The following is a 21,557-nucleotide window of genomic DNA, read 5'->3' as shown; positions in this document are numbered from 1 at the left end:
CTTGGTCACTATAATGCTTGTGTTGACATTTGGACCTTGTGTAATCAACAGGCTCCTCCAGTTGCTCAAGGATCGAGCCAAAGCTGTTCAATTGATGGTGGTCCAGCAGCGATAGGCCGTCTTACGAGATACTGACTGGGAGCCCTGTGAGGTTGGCCATGGGCCCTACCAGGATGTGCAGGTGTAAGTCAGAGGCAAGAGGGTCTTCTTCATAGGCCTAAGTCACCTCCCCTCCTTGAGGTTTCCCACTGGGTCTGCCGATCCTGCAGGTGAACTGCCTGAAGAGCCAGAGTGGTAGTCAGTGACAGGTAAGAGCCCCAGAGGGGGACAACCTAAGACAGGCACACTCTCCAGTGAAAGGTAGACACTGGCCAATAAAACAAAACGGGGGAGATGTAGGGCACGTCACATCATAGATGAAGAAGAGGAAACCTGACTTGCAGACTGATTCTCACTTCCCGGTTCTGAGGCCACACATGGCTAAGATGGCGCCTGGCGATCAGCCAGAAGGCGTCATCGTGGGTTGTGACGAAAAATCGGACCACCTCCAGGATAGGTTCAGAACCCTTCTGCCCTCGTGGGCAGCTCCGTCTCCCTCACTGCCTGTAGGATGGGTGCACAAGTGAGGGAACTAGGACTAAAACCCTGGCAGCCACCCTGGCAGGGGCAGCTCCCCAGGCCCCCTCCCTTCATGGGCACAAGCTGCACTGGGGTCTGCACACGGTGGCTCATGGGGTGTGGGTAGCATTGTGCCCTGTGCCGAGGAAGACGCTGTCAGTGGGCTGTCCACAGTCATATTGCTACAAGTGGCCCCTCAGGTCTATTGTTGGTCCCTATCCCCTGCCTGGAGTCCCCGCCAGTGACCTTCACCAAGGTCCTGGACGGGGAGTCCACCTCCCCCCTTGTTCCACCCCTTCCCATCCCACCAGAGTCGGGGTTGTGCTAAGCTGATTGACAGCTTGGTCCCCTCTGCAGAAGGGCTCCGAGTGGCCCCCAGGTTCAGGCGCTGGGAAGCAGAGCCGCTGCTTGTCGAGTAGGATCTGGGGCTGCCAGTGCCAGCAGGGACCTGGGCTGGGAGAAGCACGAAGCGCGTCCCACAGAAACCAATACCTTGCTGTTAGATAGATGTGGTCTTTTAAGTGCAAGGGAGTGGGACTCGTTGCTCCCGGGGATCCTGGTGTGGATGAGATGCTAATTTTTCTCAGGATCGCTCGGTTCCTGTGCCTGGAATTGCAAAGATGGATGGGCTGCGTCTGCACAAAGGCACAGCAGGGCCTCCAGGGCATGGAGCACCTGAGCCACCACTTGAACTTCATTTCCAGGCTCCTCCATTCACCACCTCCGCAAAAGCGCAGCCTCCTGTGTGGCTGGTGCTCGCTGGTTTCTCCATAGGTGCCCCCCACCCTCGGGGAGCAGCAGGGCAGCAGCTGACACTTGTCCAGGAAGCCCAGGGACCTAGGACATGGGGCCGCTTCCCCTCCTGGCCGCATATAGAGCCCTAGCCCTGGCCCCCCACTCCCCGCACTGCAGCCCCACCCTGGAGGAAGGAGGGGTGACCCAGGGACCCGGGGGCCATGAGTCTGCCACCTCCCTGTCCAAGGAGGCAGCTGGAGACTGGCCCCTCTCCTCTGACCACGTCTTTGCTGCTTGGGCTTCCCTCGTCCTCAGGAGCAGCTGCAGAGCCCAATGGCACCGATGGTTCTGGACGTCACAGGCCCTGTGTCTGGGAGTGGCCCCTGGTTGCCTCTCCAGTCCCCACAGAGTCCCCCAATGGTGACGTCCTCACTGCCCTCCACTGAAACAGAAACTGAGGGTAGAGGGACAACAAGGTCAATGCCAGTGGGCTGGACCCATGGGGCCAGCTCTGATCCCTTCAATGGCCCTGGCTTGGCCCTTGTCACTGGCTGGGTCACAGGAGAACAAACACAGGAGGTCAGGGCCACCTAGCTCCTTCTGAGGCCTCTGGTCCTGTCACCTGAAGAGCTGCACCCTGGGGGCCTATGAGCGGTCAGGGTCTTGTGTCTGCCAGGCGTGGTGAGGGGGCCTGGCTTCTTAGGTCACCTGGAGGGGCTTCCTGCAGCCCAAGGCCACCGTCTCCACTGACCTCCAGGCCTGTGGGCAGGCCACAGCTTCGGCCTGAGCTGGCTGCCCTGGTGGCTCTGCCTCCCAGCCCTGGAGCCCACACCCCAAAATAGCCCAGGGTGCAGGCCACTGACCAAAGGCTCGCTCTAGGGCCCCAGCCACACAGGACAGGCAGGGTGCCCTCGTGGGATCCCTCTCCACACGAGGCATTTGAAATGACTCCCGTTTCTTTCTAAGCAAAGGCCAGAATCCCCACGTGGCCAGCAGGGCCCCATAGCATGTGTCACAGCTGCTGTCACAAGCTGCCACAGGCTGAGGGACTTGAAGTCAAGGGGGCTTACTTTACAGTTCTGGAGGGCGGAAGTCCCACGACCAAAGCGTTGGCAGGGCCAGTGCCTTCTGGAGGTCCAAAGGGGACGCACCTCCCGCCTGATCTGCAGCCCCCAAGGACACCAGCGAGTCCTCAAGGCCAGCAGTGGCGTGCCCGCGTCTCCCAGGCTGGCTCGGCTCCCATCGAGAGACCAGGAAACAGTCTCTGTCCTCAGGTGTGGTTTCTCTCTTCCTCTGCTGTGCCGGGAGGCCATCACACACGCTGTCCCCTCCGCAGCTAAACCTCCCCGCCTGGGGCCAGCCGTCAGCATCGATGTCCACCTGGGAGTGAGGGTCCCCCTGTGGCCATGCTGGCTTACTCCTGAGTGATGGGCACTAGGTTCTCCTAGACCATCATGGTCCAGGGCAGGGCATGGCCCACAGGCACATGGGGGACAGGGGATTTGCTCAATAGAGTCCACGAGCTGCCAGAGCCGGGGGACATCCGAAGTCCCCCAGGTGAGAGCGCCCAGAGAGGGCTCCAGGGGGTGGGGTGCTATAGCAAGGACAGAGGCAGTCTGCTCGGGGAGGCCAGCTCCAGCAGGTGGACCCAGGCTCAGGCCAACCTCCAGGGACGGATCAGCTCCCCGGGTCTCATGGGCTGAGGGCCTGAGGGTGGTGGGCTACTTCCCCCAGGGTGCCCCCTGAGGTCTGTCTGGAGGTGAGAGCAAAGGCTCATCTCTCCCACACTGCCTGGACGTTGTCACTGGGTTGGCAGATTACAGGGCATAGTGGATTCTCTGCGCCCACCAAGGTGCCCCCTCTCAGGAGGGGGCCCTGGTCCCGGAGCCTGCTGTATGCTGGACCCTCATGGGCTGTTACTTCCTATGTATAGCAAATCCCATGTTCCTGCAGGCACGAGTGTGTGTGTGTGTGTGTGTGTGTGTGTGTGTGTGTGTGTGTGTGCATGTGCGTGTGTGTGTGCACACATGTGCATATAGCTCAGTCTGGAATCAGGACATGGGCAGGGCAGTCACAGACTAGAACGGTGACTACCTACATGTCACATGGCTCTGGCTGCGCAACACAAGGGTGACTTTCCCCACAAGATGGGGGTCTGCTGCTCCCTGAGCATGGCCCCACAGTGTCCCGGGCTCTGATCAAAGCCAGGCGTGGAGGACACAGTGGAGCTGGTGAGCTAGGTCTCTCCCTCCTTGACCCCGCAGAAGTGCAGTCTCTCCTGTGGTCAGCCTGGTCAGCCCGGCCTGTGGCCTCCATCTCTGGCTCCGGCTTGGAGGGAAGAAGGGGGCTGGATGCATGTCACTCATCATGGTGCCCATGAGTGGTGGCCTGGGCTTCAGTCTGAGCAGGAAAGATAGGCAAGGAAGAGGAGGCGTGGGGGCCTGCTGTGTGTGGACCCAGGGCCAGGCAGGGGCCAAGTGAGTGCTGCCCTGGGGTGCCGCTGGGCTGACCGAAAGTAACCCCAACTCTCATTTTGCTAAGGGGTAGAGGCCAGCTGCAGAGAAGGGTCCCTTGACCCAACCAGGGTCAAACAACTTCCAGGATCGCAGGAAGGCTGGCTCCAGGGGGAGCTTCCAGGCCCGTCTGCACAGTCGTACTGCAGAGGGACGGCCAAGCCCACTGCTGTCCAGCATGGTCAGAGTGGGTCCACACCTCCGCTCCCCGGTGTCCCTCTCTGCTGCTGTCTGCAGCAGCCCCTGGCCCTCGGCACTGACTGCAGAGCACAGGAGGCCCACCTGAGCTCTCACCTGCAAGGGGTGCTGCATCGCACTAGCCTTCCTGGCTTGTAGGCACAGTGGACTCTGCAGCAGCCAGTAGGCCATGTCCACACAGCAAAATCTCAGCTCTCAGCACCTGGAACACCCGATGGCATGTGGCCCTTGGGCACACAGGAGGGCAGAGAAGGCAGCCGTGGTGTCCCTGGACTGGAGTGAGCAACTGAGGCCCAGACAGGCCCCTGAGCCTGCAGCGCCGGGAGGTCTCAGCTGGCCTCAAGCCACATGCAGAATGCAACCTTCAGGCTCCCTCCTACGGCGGGGAGGGCGAGAGGGACAGAGAATCAAGTGCCATCAGGCGCTCCTGGCCCCCAGGGTGAGCTCCGGAACACAGCACAGACAGCCATCATTACTGTGGCAGAATCCGGCCACTGGGAGTCTGGGGCAGAGAACGGAGACAGCGCTGGCCAGAGCAGACCCAGAATGGGAGTGGACACGGGCGCTCTGCTTCTGCTGGCTCAGGAGCTGCTGGGGGGCTCCGTGCAGCCCGCACCCTCCCAGAGCTGCAGGCCTCCGCGCAGGGTTGCCGGGGGAAGGACCCGGTGCTGGGAGGACAGCGTGGGCCTCAGGTCCTCCAGTGGCGTGGCCGGCTTCTCCAGCTCCCTCCTCGTGCCCTTCCAGGGTTTCCGCCAGCCTTTCTCCAAGTGACCAGATTCTCTTAAATCTGGTCCTGTTCCTCCATGACCTCTGGTGGCTGTGCCAAGGCCCTTGGGCATCGCTTGTCTGGGGGGTGGTTTAAAGGAGGGCCTTTCTCTGTAGTCTCTTCAAGAGCTGCGAGACCTTGGTAGAACCTACCAGAACCCACTGGAACCTGCGTCTCTCTCACCTTCCCTCCAAGTCCTCTCAGCAACCATCTGGACCTTTCTGTAGAATGTGCACACTGGGCCCCTCTGATGTGGGAGCCAAGGAAGAGCCTCCCTGGCCCTTACAGATGCGGCCCAGGCTGCTTCCTGTCCCCATGGAGGAGGTGACAGGCCTTTGGTGATGGCAGCACGTGGCCTGGGGGTTGAGGGGTGTTCATCTGGTAAAAGGGACCCCACATGCAAGTTGCCCGCTCGGAAGCCAAGTGCCAGCGTCAACCCGGGCCGTGACTGGAGGAGGCAGGGGCCGGTGGGAGCCAACTGCTCTCCCAGCAGCATGGGGACCCTTCAGTGGCCCACAGGAGAAAGGTTCCTCCTGCTGCAGCTGCTACAGCGTCTTTAGGGTGGAGGGACAGGGCGACGTGTCCCCAGCCCCTGCTGTCCCCTCTCCTTTGGTGGGGGTGCAGCTTTAGATGGGAGCATCCTGTGTCTCAGGGCAGGTGCGCCTCGGGGAGAGGCTGGGGGGCCTCCCTGGGGAACAACTCCACTTTCTGTGACTTTCCTGGACCTGAGAGACCGTCCTGTGCCTCCCATTGACAGGGTCAGTGCCGGGGAGGGACACAGCGGAGACCACGCCTTTCCCTTCCTGAGTGGAGCCTGCTGTGGGGAGCCGGTGGCAGAGGGGACATGAGCCAGCTGGAGGCCTTTGAAACATGGGCTGGAAAGGCCCCAGCAGACAGGGCCTAGCCAGGCTGTCACCGCCTGGGCAGGTGTCCTCGGGGACAGAGACGCAGCCCTTCCCCAGAGCTCACACCACAAGGGGGCTCGACAGGGAGGGACCGGGAGAGTGTGTCTGACCTTGTCTCTCGCGGTTCAGTATGGAACTAGGGATACAGGTCCCTCTGGGCTTTCTGGACAGGGCTCCAGGGCCCTGCCGTCCAATATGGTGGCCACTAGCACAAGAATTTAGATGAATGAATTAAGTCAAAATTAAACTCCTCAGCCACTCTGGTGATGCTCGGGGCTCAGTGGCCGGGTCGTCTGGCAACAGCGCTGCGTCCTAACCTTCCTCCCCACCTGCTTTACAGTCCCTGACCCCCCACACTGCCCAGCCAGTGTTCAGAAGATTCTCTGATTTCTTCTAAATTCAGGCCTCTGCTCACACACTGATCTGGTTCTAGTTCCGTCTCTCTTTGCACAGTTCTGTGGATTCCAGTGATGAGCCCTACACACCTTTTGCTACGTCTAGTGTTATTATAAATGGTTCATTTTAGTTCATTTCCAGTAACTGCTGTAAGTTATAGAAATGGCAGTTTTTGTATATTAGTCTTATATCTTGCAACTTTACTGAATTTACACCTTGATTTTAGCAAATTCTCTGGGTTCTGCGTATTCCATCAATCATCTGGGCAGGAGGGCAGTTTAGCAAGACATTGCCAGTCCTCGTGCCTCGGCTTTGTGGGATGCTGTTGGCAAACCTTCACCCCTCCTCCAGGCACTGAGAGAGAAGAGGACCTCCCTGCCCAGCTGGACTTGGGCTTGGCCACGGGACCTATTCTGGCTGACAGAATAGAGTGGACCTGAGGCAAGCTGAGGCCAGAAATGCACTTGTGCAGTTAGGCCTCTGTGGTCTAGGATCTCAGGAGAAGAGCTTTGAACTTGCACCTGACCCGCAGTCTCCAGCTGCATGAAGCAGAGAAGTGGAGCCATCTCCTGGTTCCTGGCTGGGTCAGCCAGACCAGTCACCCTGTGAGGTCATGAGCTCAGGGTATGTGCTAAGCTGAGAACCCAGGGGGGTTTGTTACACAGCATTTATGTGGCTGTTGCTGACTGATACAGCAAAGCTAGACTTGAGTCTTTAACCTATTATGTGTTTAAATGGGATCGCCTGGTGGGAGGGCGCTGTGTGAATAAGGAGCTCAGGGGAAGAGGAGGAGGATTTAGCCCCAGGAGACCTAGAAGGGGCAGCAGGTGAGTTATGGGGCCCACAGGCTGTGGTGCTTTCTAGTCTTAAAGAAGAAATTACTTCCTAAAGAAAAGGCACCAACTTAGGAAAGCAGAAGATCAACCTCTGCCACAGGCCTGAGCTGTGGGATGAGGCCCCAGGCTGCCGCTTGGCTCTCTGCCTCCCCCTGCCCGCGCCCCTGTGAGGCGACTGGTTCCTCTCAGCAGTGTCAAGCTCCGTGCCCTGCGCTGGAGCTAAGGACTGGGGCCTTCCGGAGCTGGTGCAGGCAAGCCAGGGTGCTGCTTGGCAGCTGGCAAGGGACACGAAATGTGGGGTTGCATCCTGTCCTGTGTCCAGCCCTCAGTGCTGCCCTGGGCAAAGCCGGGGCCTGGTCTTTGGAGGCACTCAGGCCCACCCCTGCTACCCAGAGACACCGTCACTGATGTGCCCCACCTGTGCAGCCTTCTGCTTCCAGGGGCCAAGTGCACCCTCCCCTGGGCACACAGGAGAAAGAAGTCCTCCAGCAGGACACCGAGGTCCCTCTGAGTGAGGCGGCTTGTGCCCACCCACCTCTGCTTGGCTCCCTCGGTGTTTGGAACGGCCCAGCTCTGCAGTCCCGGCTGACGAGACTGTCCATCTCTATGCCCTGAGACCTGCCCCCTATCTTTCATGGTCCACTCCCAGAGGGGACGTGGAGGGGTCACCCACATGTTGATGGGGATCACAACAGCATAACGAAGTGGAGGCTGGCGTGTGAGATGCCACCTGGAGACGTGGCTCCCAGGGAGTGGGAGAGCATATGGAACCAACTTCCAGGACAGGCCAGTGTGGTGGGTGGGCGGCCCTGGTGACCACGGGGGGCCTAAACTGAGCACTTCCACCTCAGGAAGGAAAGCGGGTGCTGTGGGACCCTCTGTTTCCAGCCAGACAGAGTTGTCCGACTCAGCGGGAGATAAATACCAGCCTTCACACTCCAAAGTACTAGTCCTGCTCATAACTTTTCAAACAAGGAATAAAGACGAGGAGACACATAAAAATGGTTCTGTCAATTTGGCCCAATTTCAAATTATCTAGTTAGAGGAGAGCCAGAGCTTCCTATTTCTAGAAGCATTTACTGAGGTTGTTTCCCAGCGAGAGGGTGAGATGAACAGAGGGAGGGCCGGTGGCACAGGGTGGGGACAGTCAGGACCAAGGGCCTGGGCAGCCATGGCCCAGCACGTGGAACCACCAAGGCTTGTGACGCCAGTCAGGGGTGATCTGTCCCTCTGCCAGTGAACAGCAGATGGTTGGCTGGGACGATAACGCCCTGCTGGTCTGTTGCACTTAGACGGAACATTCTGGATACCCGGTATTCTGCAGCCTTCTTACTCTTCCACGACACCTGGGCCACTCCCTCTCCAACTGTGCCCTTCTTGGGACAAGGTGACACATGCAGTGAGTAGGAGAGCATTCACCATGCGCAGGTGAAGGGCCTCACCCCCGTTCCCGTTAGGACCCCCTCCAGGCGCCAACCTGCGCCCCATTCCCTCCCGCCATCTTCCAGGCTCTGATTCACCCCAGCAGTTGGGGTGTTGAGGGGCATGGGGTGACAATGTGTCGGGAAGTGACAGCATCGGTCCGAAGAAGCCCCTTGTCTCAGGAGGCTGTTGGCCATGGCCTGACCACACCGGGCGGCAGGATACTGCCATGTTCCTTCTCCGGAGTCCGTCCAGGCCCACGGGGCGGTGCAGACCCAGGTGGACAAGAGCACCCCTCAGGACCTCTTCCACGGTCCGACAGCAGCTTCCACATGGCACAACTTCAGACGCCAAGGGGGTCTGTGCTTGTGGTCACCCTCCAGCTCAGGCAGAGCCCCAGCTGCCAGTCCAAGCCACAGTGTGTGCGGTGCCCACCTGTGTGCACTCTTCCTGGCAGATAGTCCCTCTGGCCTTGGAAGAGGGACCTGAGGCTCCCGGTTGAGCCTGTACTGCTGTCTGCGGGCCCTGCTGGGGGGTGGGGGCACACTCAGAAGGCTGCCCACCCAGACCAGGTCACGTTCATGTGCTGGGACAGGTGCTGAGGCAGAAGCACTGGACACAACGGTTCCAAGGACAGGCTGCTCCAGCTGGGGCGGGAGACAGGTCAGCGGTTTCCAGGGTGGGTTCCGTGTGCGGGAAGCCCTGGGCGTGTGGGAAGGCCTGGTCCCTAACAGAGCAGGTGTGGGGCTGTGCCGAGGGACAGCGGTGGCTCAGGTGGGCGGAGCAGAGGCTCCGAGAGCAAGGCAGGCCACAGCTGTTTCCCAGAGGTTGTGGGAGGGGACTCCTGGTGGCGGCCCCCGCCCTCACCTGCCTGTCTCATCTGTGCCTAGCAGCTCGCTGCACACCTGGGGGTGTCCTGATGTGAATGTCACCTGTCACACTCCCAGTGGGGTGGAAGGCTGGGATGTTGTTTGGTTAGATAGCTCTGGGCTGCAGGGGTGAGGTCAGAGGAGGGGGCAGGAGATAGCGGCCAGGGCTTTGGGCAGCCCCAGGTGAGCAGGGCGGGGGACATGGAGGTGGGGAAGGACCTGGGAACGTCTAAGAGGGAAGACTGGCCTCCTGTGACCAGGGTCCGGGAAGGAGTACTCAGGGAAGCTGAGGAATTGGAAGCCACATCTCCGGTCTGGGGCTGGCCTGAAGCAGGGAGGGAGCCCAGTTGCTGGCCGAGGCCCAGGGTGCCTCTCTGAGGGCCCTGCGGAACCACGGCTCTGGCTCCTGGGGGCCCACGGCTGCCTCTTGTTTCTGACCCTGAGGAGAGCTCCTTCCAGAGGACTGAACCCCACTTTTAGCCTCTGCAGGGATCGTACAGCCCACCCCCAAAGTCCCTTCAGTGGGAAAGACCCTGAGGCCCTCCTGGGCCTGTCCAAGTGACGTGCTTTCTGGGGCTGGAGGGACATTCTGCTCCGTGGGGCGGGTGGTGACTCGGGACTGAGCGCGCTCTGCTGGCTGCAGGAGCAGGGTCGTGTCATTTCCCTCTGGAGTCTGCGTGTCCACTGTGGGCAGTGCTTAGAGGGGCCCTGCCATGGGGAAGGCCGGACAGGACCGGGAAGCTGATCTTCTTGGGGAGGAGCCGGCCCCCCAGCACCATTGGAGAAGGAGGGTGAAGCAGGAGAGCAGAACACGGAGCTCCGGAGGAGACAATAAGGACAAGAGCCTTTGTCCCCCCGGCAGCGCAGCGGCCAGCCTGCGGGCAGGGCGGAAACTGGTTTGGGGAGGGTTCTGTTCCTTTGCCTTCCCAGAGAGGAGCCAGCCAGTGGGTAATGGCCACAGGATACAGAGCGCATCCTCCCGTTCCACGAGGGCCTCATAGCTGAGGCTCCCTTCAGTGTGTCTAGTCTCAGTCATCCTTCTGTCAGGAGGAGGGACAGCGCTGGTCGGCAGGCGACGGCCCTGCAGAGGAGCCGGGAGCAGGGCCTCCCGTCCCTTCCGGCCTCCTCCACAGCACACGGCCCCCAGGACCCCCCTCTCTGCACCACTCCTCAAGGGCCCAGGTGGCCTTTGGGACTGGGGGGCAGGGGACTTTCCCAGGAGCAGCTGGAGGCCTGGCATGGTGCACCTCCTGCCCAGTCCACATGTCACAGCTGCGGGACAGGCCCAGGCATTGGTGACGACCCCCACAGCAGACCCCCGGCACACGCCTGGAAGAGCCCTGCTGTCTGAGTGGTAGCAGGCTCTGTGGCCAGAGGGACAGGAGCAGCCTGGGGTGCTATCCACAGTGACCAGCCCAGGAGGCCATCTGCCTATGATGACCAGCTCTGAAGGCCAGCCTATCCACAGTGACCAGCCCTGGAGGCCAGCCCATCTGCAGTGACCATCCCAGGAGGCCAGACATGCCCAGTGACCATCCCAGGAGGCCAGTCATCCATAGTAACCACCCCAGGAGGCTGATCTGTGACTAGTTCAGTGGCCACTCCAGGAGTGGCTCTGGCAGAGGAAGGAGGGAGGTGGGCCCAGGTGCAGCAGGGGGCAAAGGGTGGGGGAGGTGGACGGAAGCTGTGGGCTTAGGTGCGTGACGGGGTGGCCAACAGATGGGCCTGGGGCAGCAGCGAGAGTCCGGGATTCCCGGGTCCCTGGTGGGGACCTTTGCCAAACTGAGGCCTGTGGGAGCCAGGCTGCTCCAGGCAGGTGGCTTCAAGAGGCCTGAGCTCTCCTGGTGGGGATGGCCTGTCCCTGTCACCCTCGAGAGGTCTGGCATGTACTGGACAACAGTGCTGCAGGAAGCCAACAGTCCTGTGCTGTGGGGGACGAAGCTCCCTGGAGCCGGGCGATGGCTAGCAAACCCGTGTGTAAAGGAGACCGCATCCACCCAGTGGGCTGGGGAGGCGTGACACCAAGCAGCTAAAATCGAGCCTGGGGCAGGCTGTGGGCAGCAGGGGCCAGCGCTGCGTCCACTTCTCAGGCGGTCAGGCCTGCTCCAGCCACACAAGGAGCCCAGTTGATTGGACAAGCTCCCAAGAGCGCTAAAGGAGAGGCAGGCCTGGCTGCCCCGCCCACTGCCGCCCTGCGCACAGCCAGGCCTGGGGGCTTCTGCCCGGGCACAGCGGCAGTCCTGTAGGGCCGAGGTCATTTTAGATTAGGAAATTGAGGCTCAAGGGTCCAGACTGTGCCTGAGATTCACTTCCATGGCTTCCCGCAGAAGATCCATGCCTTCAGGGAGGGGGTGCACTCAGCTGGGGACTTGTCACTGGCCTCCCTGGACTCCTGGTTTCCCTGCAGGAAGAGGGAAAGGGCTTTGAGGGGGCGGGGGAGGACAGACGGGCTGCAGTGTGACCATCCCCAGGAATCTCTGACCACGGCATAGGTCATCCTTCCAAGGCCAAAGGCCTCTCCTCCCCAAGAGCCCCACTTCCTGCTGGCTTCATATGGAGCTCACCCCGATGTGTCTCCCAGGTCTGTCCCCCACGCAGCCTGGCAGTGAGGGGCCGTGGTCTTCTGCCTCGCTGGCACAGAGGGTCCACTGAGCTGTGGGTGAGTTTTGATCTTGGACAGACGACGTCCACTTCCTAGGAGCAGAATCATCTAACGGCTCTAATCTCCAGTCTGTTGGTTTCATTATTTAAACCAAAATGAAATGTGACCCAGAGTGAGAAACAAGACCAAATGTGCGGCCGAGAGCCGCGACGAGGCAATTACAGCCCAGGCGGCGAAGCAGGGCCCCCTCCCGGGACAGGATCAGGAGTCCCCCCAGGTGGGAAGGAGACATAAAAGGCTATTGCCAAAGCGAGCCTGTGGGAAATCTCACCATAATGGCTCATTTGGAGAGAACAAATCAACTCCCAGGCTGTTCCGACTGCGGCTGTCCAAAGCTGGCGGCCTGGCAGCTGCGCCCTGCCAGCTCATTATCACACGACTCTCATTTCCAGCCCTGGAGGGCTTTGTCATCACTCTCCAGAAGCCCAGGATGACTCTCTGCCAAGCCAGAGGGTGAGGCCGGAAGTCCTTGGGGGGCATGTGCCTCTGAAAGGGAGGGTCATTGGGGTGCCCGGTGCAGAGGTTGGGACCTCTGCTGTGGTGTCCCACACGTCATTTCCAGGTGGTGGTGGGGGGCCCTGGAGGTAGAGGGTGGCATGGCGGGAGTGTGGGGTCTGAGGAAGAACAGGGTGGAGCCAGGGAGCCTGGGCGGGGAGGAGGGGCCTCTGTTCTCCTCTAAGGGCAAGTCGACTTCAGCTCACCTTGACCCCAGGGTCTTTATCCAGTTGGTCCCCAGAGTCCTCTGACTGCTACTGTTCTCCACGTCTCTCTCCACCTGCCTCATGGGCCTCTCCATCCCTCTCTCCAATCCCAGTGTAGCCCGTCTCCCAGAGACTAGCTCAATTTCTATCTTCCAGGATACAGCAATTATGATAATGCTGAAGATGATAGTGATGGAGGTGATGATGTCAATCAAAGTGGTGGTCATGAAGATGATGGTGGTGGTGATGGTGGTGGTGGTGGTGATGGTGATGATGAAGATGATGGTGGTGATGATGTCGATCAAAGTGGTGGTCATGAAGATGATGGTGGTGATGATGGTGGTGGTGGTGATGCTGATGATAAATATGATGGTGGTGATGATGGTGGTGGTGGTGATGAACATGATGGTGGTGATGGTGGTGATGATGGTGATGGTGATGATGAAAATGATGGTGGTGATAATGGTGGTGGTGGTGGTGGTGGTGATGAAGATGATGGTGGTGATGATGATGGTGGTGGTGGTGATGCTGATGATGAAGATGATGGTGGTGATGATGGTGCTGGTAATGATGATGGTGGTGGTGGTGGTGATGAAGGAGGTGGTGGTGGTGGTGATGATGATGGTGGTGGTGGTGATGCTGATGATGAAGATGATGGTGGTGATGATGGTGCTGGTAATGATGATGGTGGTGGTGGTGGTGGTGATGAAGGAGGTGGTGATGGTGGTGATGGTGAAGAAGATGATAATAATTACACTACTAAATCCCTGACACTGTGCTTACCAGGCGTTCTGTGTAAGACCTCACTTAATCCTCATATTATTCCTGTTTTACAGGTGAGGACACAGAGACCTGTAGAGGTGACTGCCCATATTCATCTGACTCCCTGCTCTGATGGCCTGTCACCCACGGGCACTTACTCAGGCTGACCCTGTCCACCTTCTGACACCGGGAAGCATGATGTGTATCTTTGGTGGCCAGATCTTCTTTCTACTCATCTGGGCTGCCAGTGTCCTGCCCACTCTTGCACCCCGCCAGGCTGTGGGGGTGCCTTCCTGCGTATGTGTCACAGGAACAGGGGCGATCTTGACCAGAGGGGTGGAGCAGAAGGGGGGCGTTGGGGAGCAGAAGATGGTGGCTTGTGCCTGTACAAGAGGGCAGACCGCGAGGCTGGGGCAGCGGGAAGGGCGAGTGCACATGCGGGAACCCAGGGAGGGGAGGGCTCCCTGGGTGGCACGGCGGCAGCAGTAGTGAACTTCACCAGGGGCACCTTTACCCCAGTAGGCCCGGCCCACCCTGCCAGCCTTCCTGGGGCTCCCAGACGCGGGCCTCTGGTTTGTATTTATCTTCCTGTGTCCTGGAGAGGTGACTGAGGGACGCTTTAGCCTCTCCGTCCCTGGGGACAGGAGGACTTCTGAGTCGGACAGGAGGAACCATTTATTTTGCTTTGCTAAATGCCATGGGCACCTTCCCGTGCCCATGTTGACAAGCATGTGTCAAGGTAAGCATCACAACAGTGCTGGGCAGGGAGGGGGGAGGGGAGGGGCTGCCCCCGGACACTAGAAGCCTCACCGATTTCGGGAAAAACTCACTTGAAACTGTCACCACCAGAAAAGCACTCGTTTTAATGTATTCCTCACCTGAGTTCACTGGCTTGGAGAGCCCTGCTGCGTCAGACTACTCCTGGTGCCTCAGAGCAATCCTGTGAGGGACATGAGCGTCACGTCCGCCCTACAGAAGAGGACGCTGGGCCCAGAGAGCTTCAGCAGCTTCCCAGGGCCACAGAGCTGTCGGGGCGGGCTCCTCTGAAGATGTGCCCCCCACCATTCCTTTCCGAGGTGCCTAAATCCAGGCACAGGGACTCCTACCTCTAACTGGAGGGACCACACCTTAAAACACAAGGGGAGTCCTGAAGGACAAGCTACGGGGGATGGTTGGTGCCAGCCGGCTGTCCAGGTCAGGAAAGCAGAGCCACCAGCTGGTCCTGCAGGAGCCGAAACCAGGCAGCCCTGCAGAGAGAAGCCTGGGCCTGGGGTCTCCTCCTGGGAATGGAGACAGGAAGCTCAGAGCATGTGCTCAGGGAGGGCAGGGCAGAGACTGGCCACTCCTGACCTCCAGACACTCCTGCTGTTCCTCTGAGGCCACATGCCAGGGGCCGTCTCCTGGGTGAGGTCAGTAGGATGGGTCTCCAGAGACTCTGGGCTGGGGGCCACAGGGCCTTGGAGCTTGACATCCTTGTCTCCCCCCAAATGTGGTCAGGCACTGGCAGGCAGAACTGTGATTCTCCTGAGCCACGTTGCCCCCTCCTCTCTCCATCTCTTCTCTGCCCTCACCCTGAAGGTTCTCCCGAGGCTTCTACCTCTGCCTGCAGGGGGAGTGCTTGTTGGGGCTGGTGGCAAGGGTAAGGAGACTCTGGGCAGATGGGCAGTGGGACGGGTAGGTAGCTGTCCAGGGGGCTCCCTTAGTAGGGACCTGGGGCTGGCAGGGGATGAGAGGGTGCCTGTTGAGAGAGGTATGGGGGGACAGAATTTGGGAGAGCAGGTAAGAGAGGAGGAGCCCCTGCCAGTGACTGTGGAGGAAACTGTGCCACGGGAGCCGGAGGGGAGGGGAAGGGATTGAGTGCCGCTAACCGTCTCCAGAGCCAGAGGCTTTGCTCTTAGCACGTGCTGGGGTTTGAATGTTTCTCTCTCCAAGCTCATGCAGAGCCTAATGCCCACTGAGCTGGTGTTAAGAGGTGGGTCCTGCCTTTGTGAAGGGGATTTATGCCCTCACTGAAGCGGCTCAGAGAGGCACTTGGCCCTTCTAACTCTCCATGTGAGGAACAGCGTTTGCACCTCCTGCCACGTGAGCACGCAGCAGAGGGGCCACCGTGAAGGAGAGCAGCCCTCAGCAGACGTAGGAATCATGTCTTGATCTTGGGCTTTTAAATTCCAGAACTCTGAGAAATAACTACCTAGATTACAGGATTTTGTTAGGGCAGAAGAAACAGGGTTTGTATTAGACTGAAGGGTGTCCCCCTAGACACTGGAACCTCAGAATGCGGTTTTATTTGGAAAGAAGGTCTTTGCGGAGGCAATTACGGCAAGGCTTGAGATGACATCATGCCAGATTAAGTGGTCCTTAAATCCAATAACTAGTGTCCCCATAAAAGCTAGAGAAGAGACCACAGCGGAAGGCATGAGAGATGAAAGCAGAGGTGGAGGTGCTGTGCCTATAGCACAGGGCGCCGAGGATGGCCAGCATCCTACTTGGGGTACACTGCGTACGAGCTGTGCTTCTCTCCAGAAGGATACCCAACCCTAACTCTGTGTCTCACTTCCTGCCTGTGAGATGCAGGATCCATATCACTGAGTCATTTTGAGGGTTAAACAGATTTTTTTTAAATCTATGTACAATGCTCAGTGGGCTATCTCAGACTTAGCAAGAGTCCCCCCCCCATTGTTCCACCTTGTGCCTCAGGAATTATTCATCCTGTTTCACTTTTGATAAATCTGGGACTCGGGCAGGGTACCTGAAAACCCCCACAAGATCCCTTGTTCTTCTCGAGTCTTCTCCTTGGAGTAGAAAACACCTCATGGGTTGGCTCTGACAGGAATCCTGTTGATAAATTTTGAATGCAAAGAAAAACCAACACATTGTCTTCAGTAAGTAGCCAGGTTGAAAGTAGAGACGTGTGGAGCCAGAAAATGCTCAGGGGCCTTTATTGAAATAGATGACTGTTGGGGTTTGCATCTCACATGTATCCCAAAGTGCATGTGTAGAAGGCTTGGTCCTCAACAGAAGGTGCTGTTCACATGTTGGAAACTTGAGGAAATTAGGCCATTGGGAGAGTGCACTTGAAGGGGGTATTGTGTGCCAGTCCCTCTTCCTCTCCTGCTCTCTTTTCTTCCTGCCCGCCATGAGATGAGAAGCCTTTCCCCACCACATGCTCCCCACAATGATGTCCTGATTCTCCAGAGACCCAAGGCAATGGGGCCAAGTAACCCACAGGACTAAAACTTTGGAAATCATGAGCCAAAATAAACATTTTCTCTTTGTAAGTTAATTTTCTCTGATATTTTATCCGAGTGTTGGAAGCCGACTAACAGAAAATCAGTGCCAGGAGTGGGTCTGTGGCCTGATCATGCGTTTCAGAAAGCGTTGGAAGTGGTTCTCAGGAGGAATTAGGAAATATTGGAAAGTGTCCTAGGAAAAGTCTTAGATGCTGGAAGCAGAGCTTAATGGTCATGTCTGTGGGAGCTCAGAAGACCAGGATGCTGACCGAAATGTGGACAGTAAAGACTGTGCTCATGAGGTCTCCTATGGAAAGGCAGAATCTACTAAGAATTAGATTAGAGGCCATCTTCATTACCTTCTGGCAAAGAACTTGTCTACATGTCGTCCAAACCCTGAGACTTTGGGTGAAGCTAAATTTAAAGGTGATGGACTAGTTTATTTGCTGGATGAAATTTCAAGGCAGCCCGGCATTCAGGCAGTGACATGGATATTGATGATATCATTTGGCCATATTTACAATGAGAATCAGGAACAAAAAGAAAAGCAGAAAGATTTGAAAAACTTTCATTTTTGCACACGTGTGCACACACACACACACAAAGTGTATATATAGTTGCAGATAAGGAGAATGTGGTACTAAGTATATTAGCACCATTAAAAGGAAAGTGATTAATTTACATCAGGACAATAGGAAAGAAGCTTGGAGGGTGTCTCAGGAATCAGCGAGACAAACAGCAGGCTCAAAAACTTGTTTGAACAGAGAGCTCTGGGGCACCCTGCGTGCATGGGGTTACGAGGAAGCCCTTGTGACTCTGGTGTGCTTGGCTTTGCTCAGCCACCTGGGCATTCAATGTTTGCTGCACCTGTGATCCACAGAGACCTGGCTACTGCTCCCACTGGTGCTGGACATTCGTGTCATCTATTTGATAATTGTTTTGCATGAATGAGGAATGCAGCAGTTGTAGGGTCATGGAGATTTCCACCGAGATTTCAAAGGCAATTCTGGAAAACCAGGCAGTATGTGATGGGGTTGGAGTGCCTGTGGGCAGTTCCAGGCAGGGACATGCATGCAGCCATGGGAGTGAGGCCGAAGCAGGGACCACGAGAAGTTAGAGATGCAGGAACATGTGACATCTGCCAAGGGAGACAGTGGGCACGAGCAGAGCAACCTGAGAAAGAGCCAGCAGGTTGTGGTGGGGGTCTCTAAGCCCCTTGGCGCTCACATGACACCACTGTGTGCCATGGGTGACAGATGTGGAGCGACAGGATTCAACGTTCGCCCGCTGGGTTTCAGTCCCACCCTTTCTCTCTATGCCCCATTCCTCTCTTTGGAATGGGAATGTTCACTTTGTCCCATTGGGCATGTAATTTGTATTTTTTTTAATATTTATTGAGGCTTGTAGCTCAGAGTTTTCCTTGAGTCTCAGAAGAGAAATTGAGTTTGAACTTCAGAGAATGCTGGAACAGTTAATAACGTGGGAACTCTTGGAGGTGGACGGAATGCCTTTTGCATTTTGAAATAGACATGAGTCTTTGGGGGACCAGGGCTGGGAAGTTATGGGTTGGATTTTAAATGTCACCCAAAGGCTCATGAATTAGACTTGGCCTCCAGCCAATGATGTTCTTGGGACGTGCTGGTAATTTCAGGAGGGTAACTTAGTGGCAGAAGTCGTCACTGGAGGTGTGCCCTTGAAGGGACCCTGGATCCTTCTTTTCATTCTCTTTGCTTCCTGGTCACCACGAGGTGACTTTGCTCTACCACTTGCTCCCTGCCATGCTGTTCTGGTTCACCCGAGGCCCAGGGTTACAGACAAGCCACCGGGGTGTGAACCTCAGGGACCAGGGGCCAGAATGACTCTTTCTTCCTTTAAGTGGATTATCTCAGACATCCTGTGATAGAAAGATGACTGGCAGGGACCCTCAAGTCAAAGGTGGGCCCTGATATGCCCACCTCCTGCCCCTCCAGGCCTGGGGTAAACTGAGGGGGTAGACCCAGGAAACCCACCCCAGAGGAGACTCCAGCGAATGAGGATGAAATTCTGGCCTCAGTCCTGAACTCACTGGTGGTGAGTGTGGGTCTGCTCGTGTGGTCAGCTGGCCCATTGTTTCTCTCCCCCAAGCTTGGGACTTGTGTGACCACGTGCAGGAGTTTGGGGAAGCTGAAAAGACCCAAGAAGATGGAGGCTGAGTAGCGGAGGCTTTCAGGGGCAGCCATGGAGCACGTGGAGACGAGGGTCTTGTCTGGGGCGGGGGAGGGGTTAAGGGAGCCAGGAAACTGCTCTCTCTTGGGGCAAAGGGTGAGCCATGCAGCTGAGCACAGGAGCTGGGGTTTCTCTTCCTCTAGAAGCACCTCTGTGAGCAAGGAAGGGTGTGATGGGGGAGAGGCGTGTCTTTCTCTCCCTGACCCCACCCCCTCCCCGCCCCATGGACCCAGTCTTGCAAATTTTGCCTTCCCACTTGCTGTCAGCCCTGAGCTGCTGCTGAGAGACCTGGCATATGCAGAACTGGGTTCTGGGACCAAAATTTGTGGTGCCAGTGTCATCGTACCAAGCTAAGAGGGAGCTGTGGCTTGATCTATTTCTTTCTGGCTTCTTGTTAGGGCCAATGTGTCCACCAGAGTTCACATGCTGAGTCTTAACCCTGGAGCTCAGACTGGACTGCAGAAGGACCCAACCTCGGAAGGTGCAATTTACACATTAAACTCCGTCATGCTGCAGAGTTGGAATCATTCGGTAGAAGCTGCACTTGGAACGTTGAATCTGATCCTTCCTGGGTTGGTGGCATGGGTGAGGTCCTGTTTTGCACAGCTGGGCAGTTTTCTCAGCCCTGCCACCACCAGGGGAGCAAGTGACCCTCTCCAGCGTGCCGTGCTGCTGAGCGGGCTCTTGGGTGGATCCGGGGCATTTGATGCATTTCGACTCAATGTATTTTCAACTTACAATGGACTTATTGGGGGTGACCCCTTCATACGTCAAAGGGCTTCTGTATTTGGTGTCTTTCCAGAAATGATTAAGCGGTCACCAGGTGGCCTCACCCTACAAGACTGGTGTCCTAAGAGGGACAGCCATGTGAGGGCTCAGGAGGGGATGTCCACGGAGGGGCCTCAGAGGAAACCAGCCAAACCTTGATCTCAGACTCCCAGCCTCCAGGACTGGGTTGTTGAAGTCATCCAGACGAGGGCACTTGGTCATGTGGCCCAAGCAGATGGGCTTTCCACACCCCCACCCCCACAGGTTGAGGCCATTAGCTCTCAATCTCTGGTCGACACCATAATCACCTGGAGGCTTACTTAAAGGGCAGATGCAGGGGCCCGGAGCATGGCCGAAACCTGCATGCTCACTGGTGCATGCTACTGATGCTGACACTGGACCTCGGGTGGGATACCCTGACATGGGACGACAGGGACTTGCCGGGCCACCCTCATGTCCCTGGTCCCCACAGTCCTGCCGGCTCCTGCCATCTCAACTTCAAAACGGTGAGGCTGAGTGTCTTTAGACTCTGTTGGTTTTGCCTGCAGGGCCTCGGGCAGGGTCAGGGGATGCTGTGGCCAGCAAGCCTCGGGCTGAGGATGCAGTGGAGGGAGCAGCTTTCTCTCTCCCTCAGGACACTTTGTAAAGTCACAAAGCAGGAAGGGGGTGAGAGAGCCACGCTAGGCACAATCCCACACGGAGACCCTTGTTTGTTGACGGAGGGGTCAGACAGGGGACAGGGGGCTGTTATCTCTGGAGACCTTTGACAAAGCACACGTTTTCCTTTGAGGAAGCGCTCGGGGGCCGGGCCTGGGTTTAATAATGGAGCCTTCACACAGGAGAGGTGAGGTCTGGACGGCTCTGTCTGCTGAGAGCTGTCTAATCCTGATAAACGAAGCCCCGTCCTTCCCAGTGTGAAGAGTCCTGGCGTTAGATTAAACATATCAATCCTGTTTGTTACCTTCTCTGATCCGCCAGCTGGCACCTGGCTGGCCCCTGGGGATCTGTCTTCGATGGCCCTACACAGGAAGTGACAGGGTTCAGCAGCAGAGACCGGGATAATTGCTTGTGGTGCGGCCCCGGGGGGAGGTGGCCACAGAGGGTGGATGCTGTCACAGAGACGAGGTCGGGGAGCTGCAGCTCACTGGGGATCCTGTGATGCTTTGGCAGAAAAATGTTTGTGAAATAGATGCTGCTCCTGCCCCTTCAGGCTGGCAGCTGTCTCCAGGCTGAGCTGTGCGGGCCTGGAGCACTGCTCCTGGGGTGGGAGCTGCCTGGCTGCAGCCCCCCTGCAGGGTACATCCCCGTTGACCGGTGGCTGACTCTGTGGCCTGTGTCAAAGGGCCAGCATTTCACCTCGGGGTGTGGCCAGTGTGGGCAGCTCCCACTCCAGCCTCCAGTCACGGCCTCTTCCTGCTCAGGCCCCTTGCAGCGCCCCTTCCCCTGAGAGAGGGACTTGGTCACAGGCACCCAGATTTCTCTCCTCCCCATGGCAACGGCCCCTCCCTCTTGCATGGCCCCTCCCATGGCAACGGCCCCTCCCACTGCAAAGTTGCCCCTTTCTCTCTTACAATCGTCCTCTGAAGCGAGTTGCTCCTTCCAGGCAAAGATGGTTTCCCTGGGCAGGTGTGTCATGGCAGGTGTGTCCTAGGCTGCAGGCCCCGCCTGGTCACTGTTTATGCTGTACCTCCAGGTGTGCCCTCCCTCAGCCAGGCCCGGCCCCCAGGGAGGTCCACACTGGGACAGCAGCTGGCCGGATGGAGGGGTTGGGCCAGGGGCTCTCCCCATCCAACTGGAACCTGTCAAACCGGGAACGGCACCTGCTGTCCGAGTCTTGATCTCAAATGTGAACACAGAAGCTTGTCCCCAGGGCCTGGCCCCTGGAGGGACCTGGTCATCACAGGAACTTTTAGGTCCTGATCAAAGACACTGAGGGCAGCATGTCCTTGAATTAGCCACCCAATGTGTGCA

At 57.7% G+C, this 21,557-nt stretch overlaps 1 protein-coding gene across 1 annotated transcript in view; it reads left to right on the top strand.

The window, feature by feature from the left end:
* The window catches only part of LOC144372366 (mitotic spindle assembly checkpoint protein MAD1-like), a 267,846-nt gene that overhangs the window by 245,383 nt on the left and 906 nt on the right, over positions 1–21,557 (top strand). Inside the window, exon 14 of the mRNA XM_078035764.1 lies at positions 19,217–20,092. Coding sequence (XP_077891890.1) covers positions 19,217–19,745 — 529 coding nt within the window. The 3' untranslated portion in view covers positions 19,746–20,092. The remainder of the gene's footprint in view (positions 1–19,216; positions 20,093–21,557) is intronic.

This window comes from Ictidomys tridecemlineatus (genome assembly GCF_052094955.1).
Source record: "Ictidomys tridecemlineatus isolate mIctTri1 chromosome 12 unlocalized genomic scaffold, mIctTri1.hap1 SUPER_12_unloc_7, whole genome shotgun sequence".
Taxonomy (NCBI): Eukaryota; Metazoa; Chordata; class Mammalia; order Rodentia; family Sciuridae; genus Ictidomys; species Ictidomys tridecemlineatus.
Note: the sequence above shows the minus strand (reverse complement) of the source record. Positions and strands in the feature narration are given on the sequence as shown.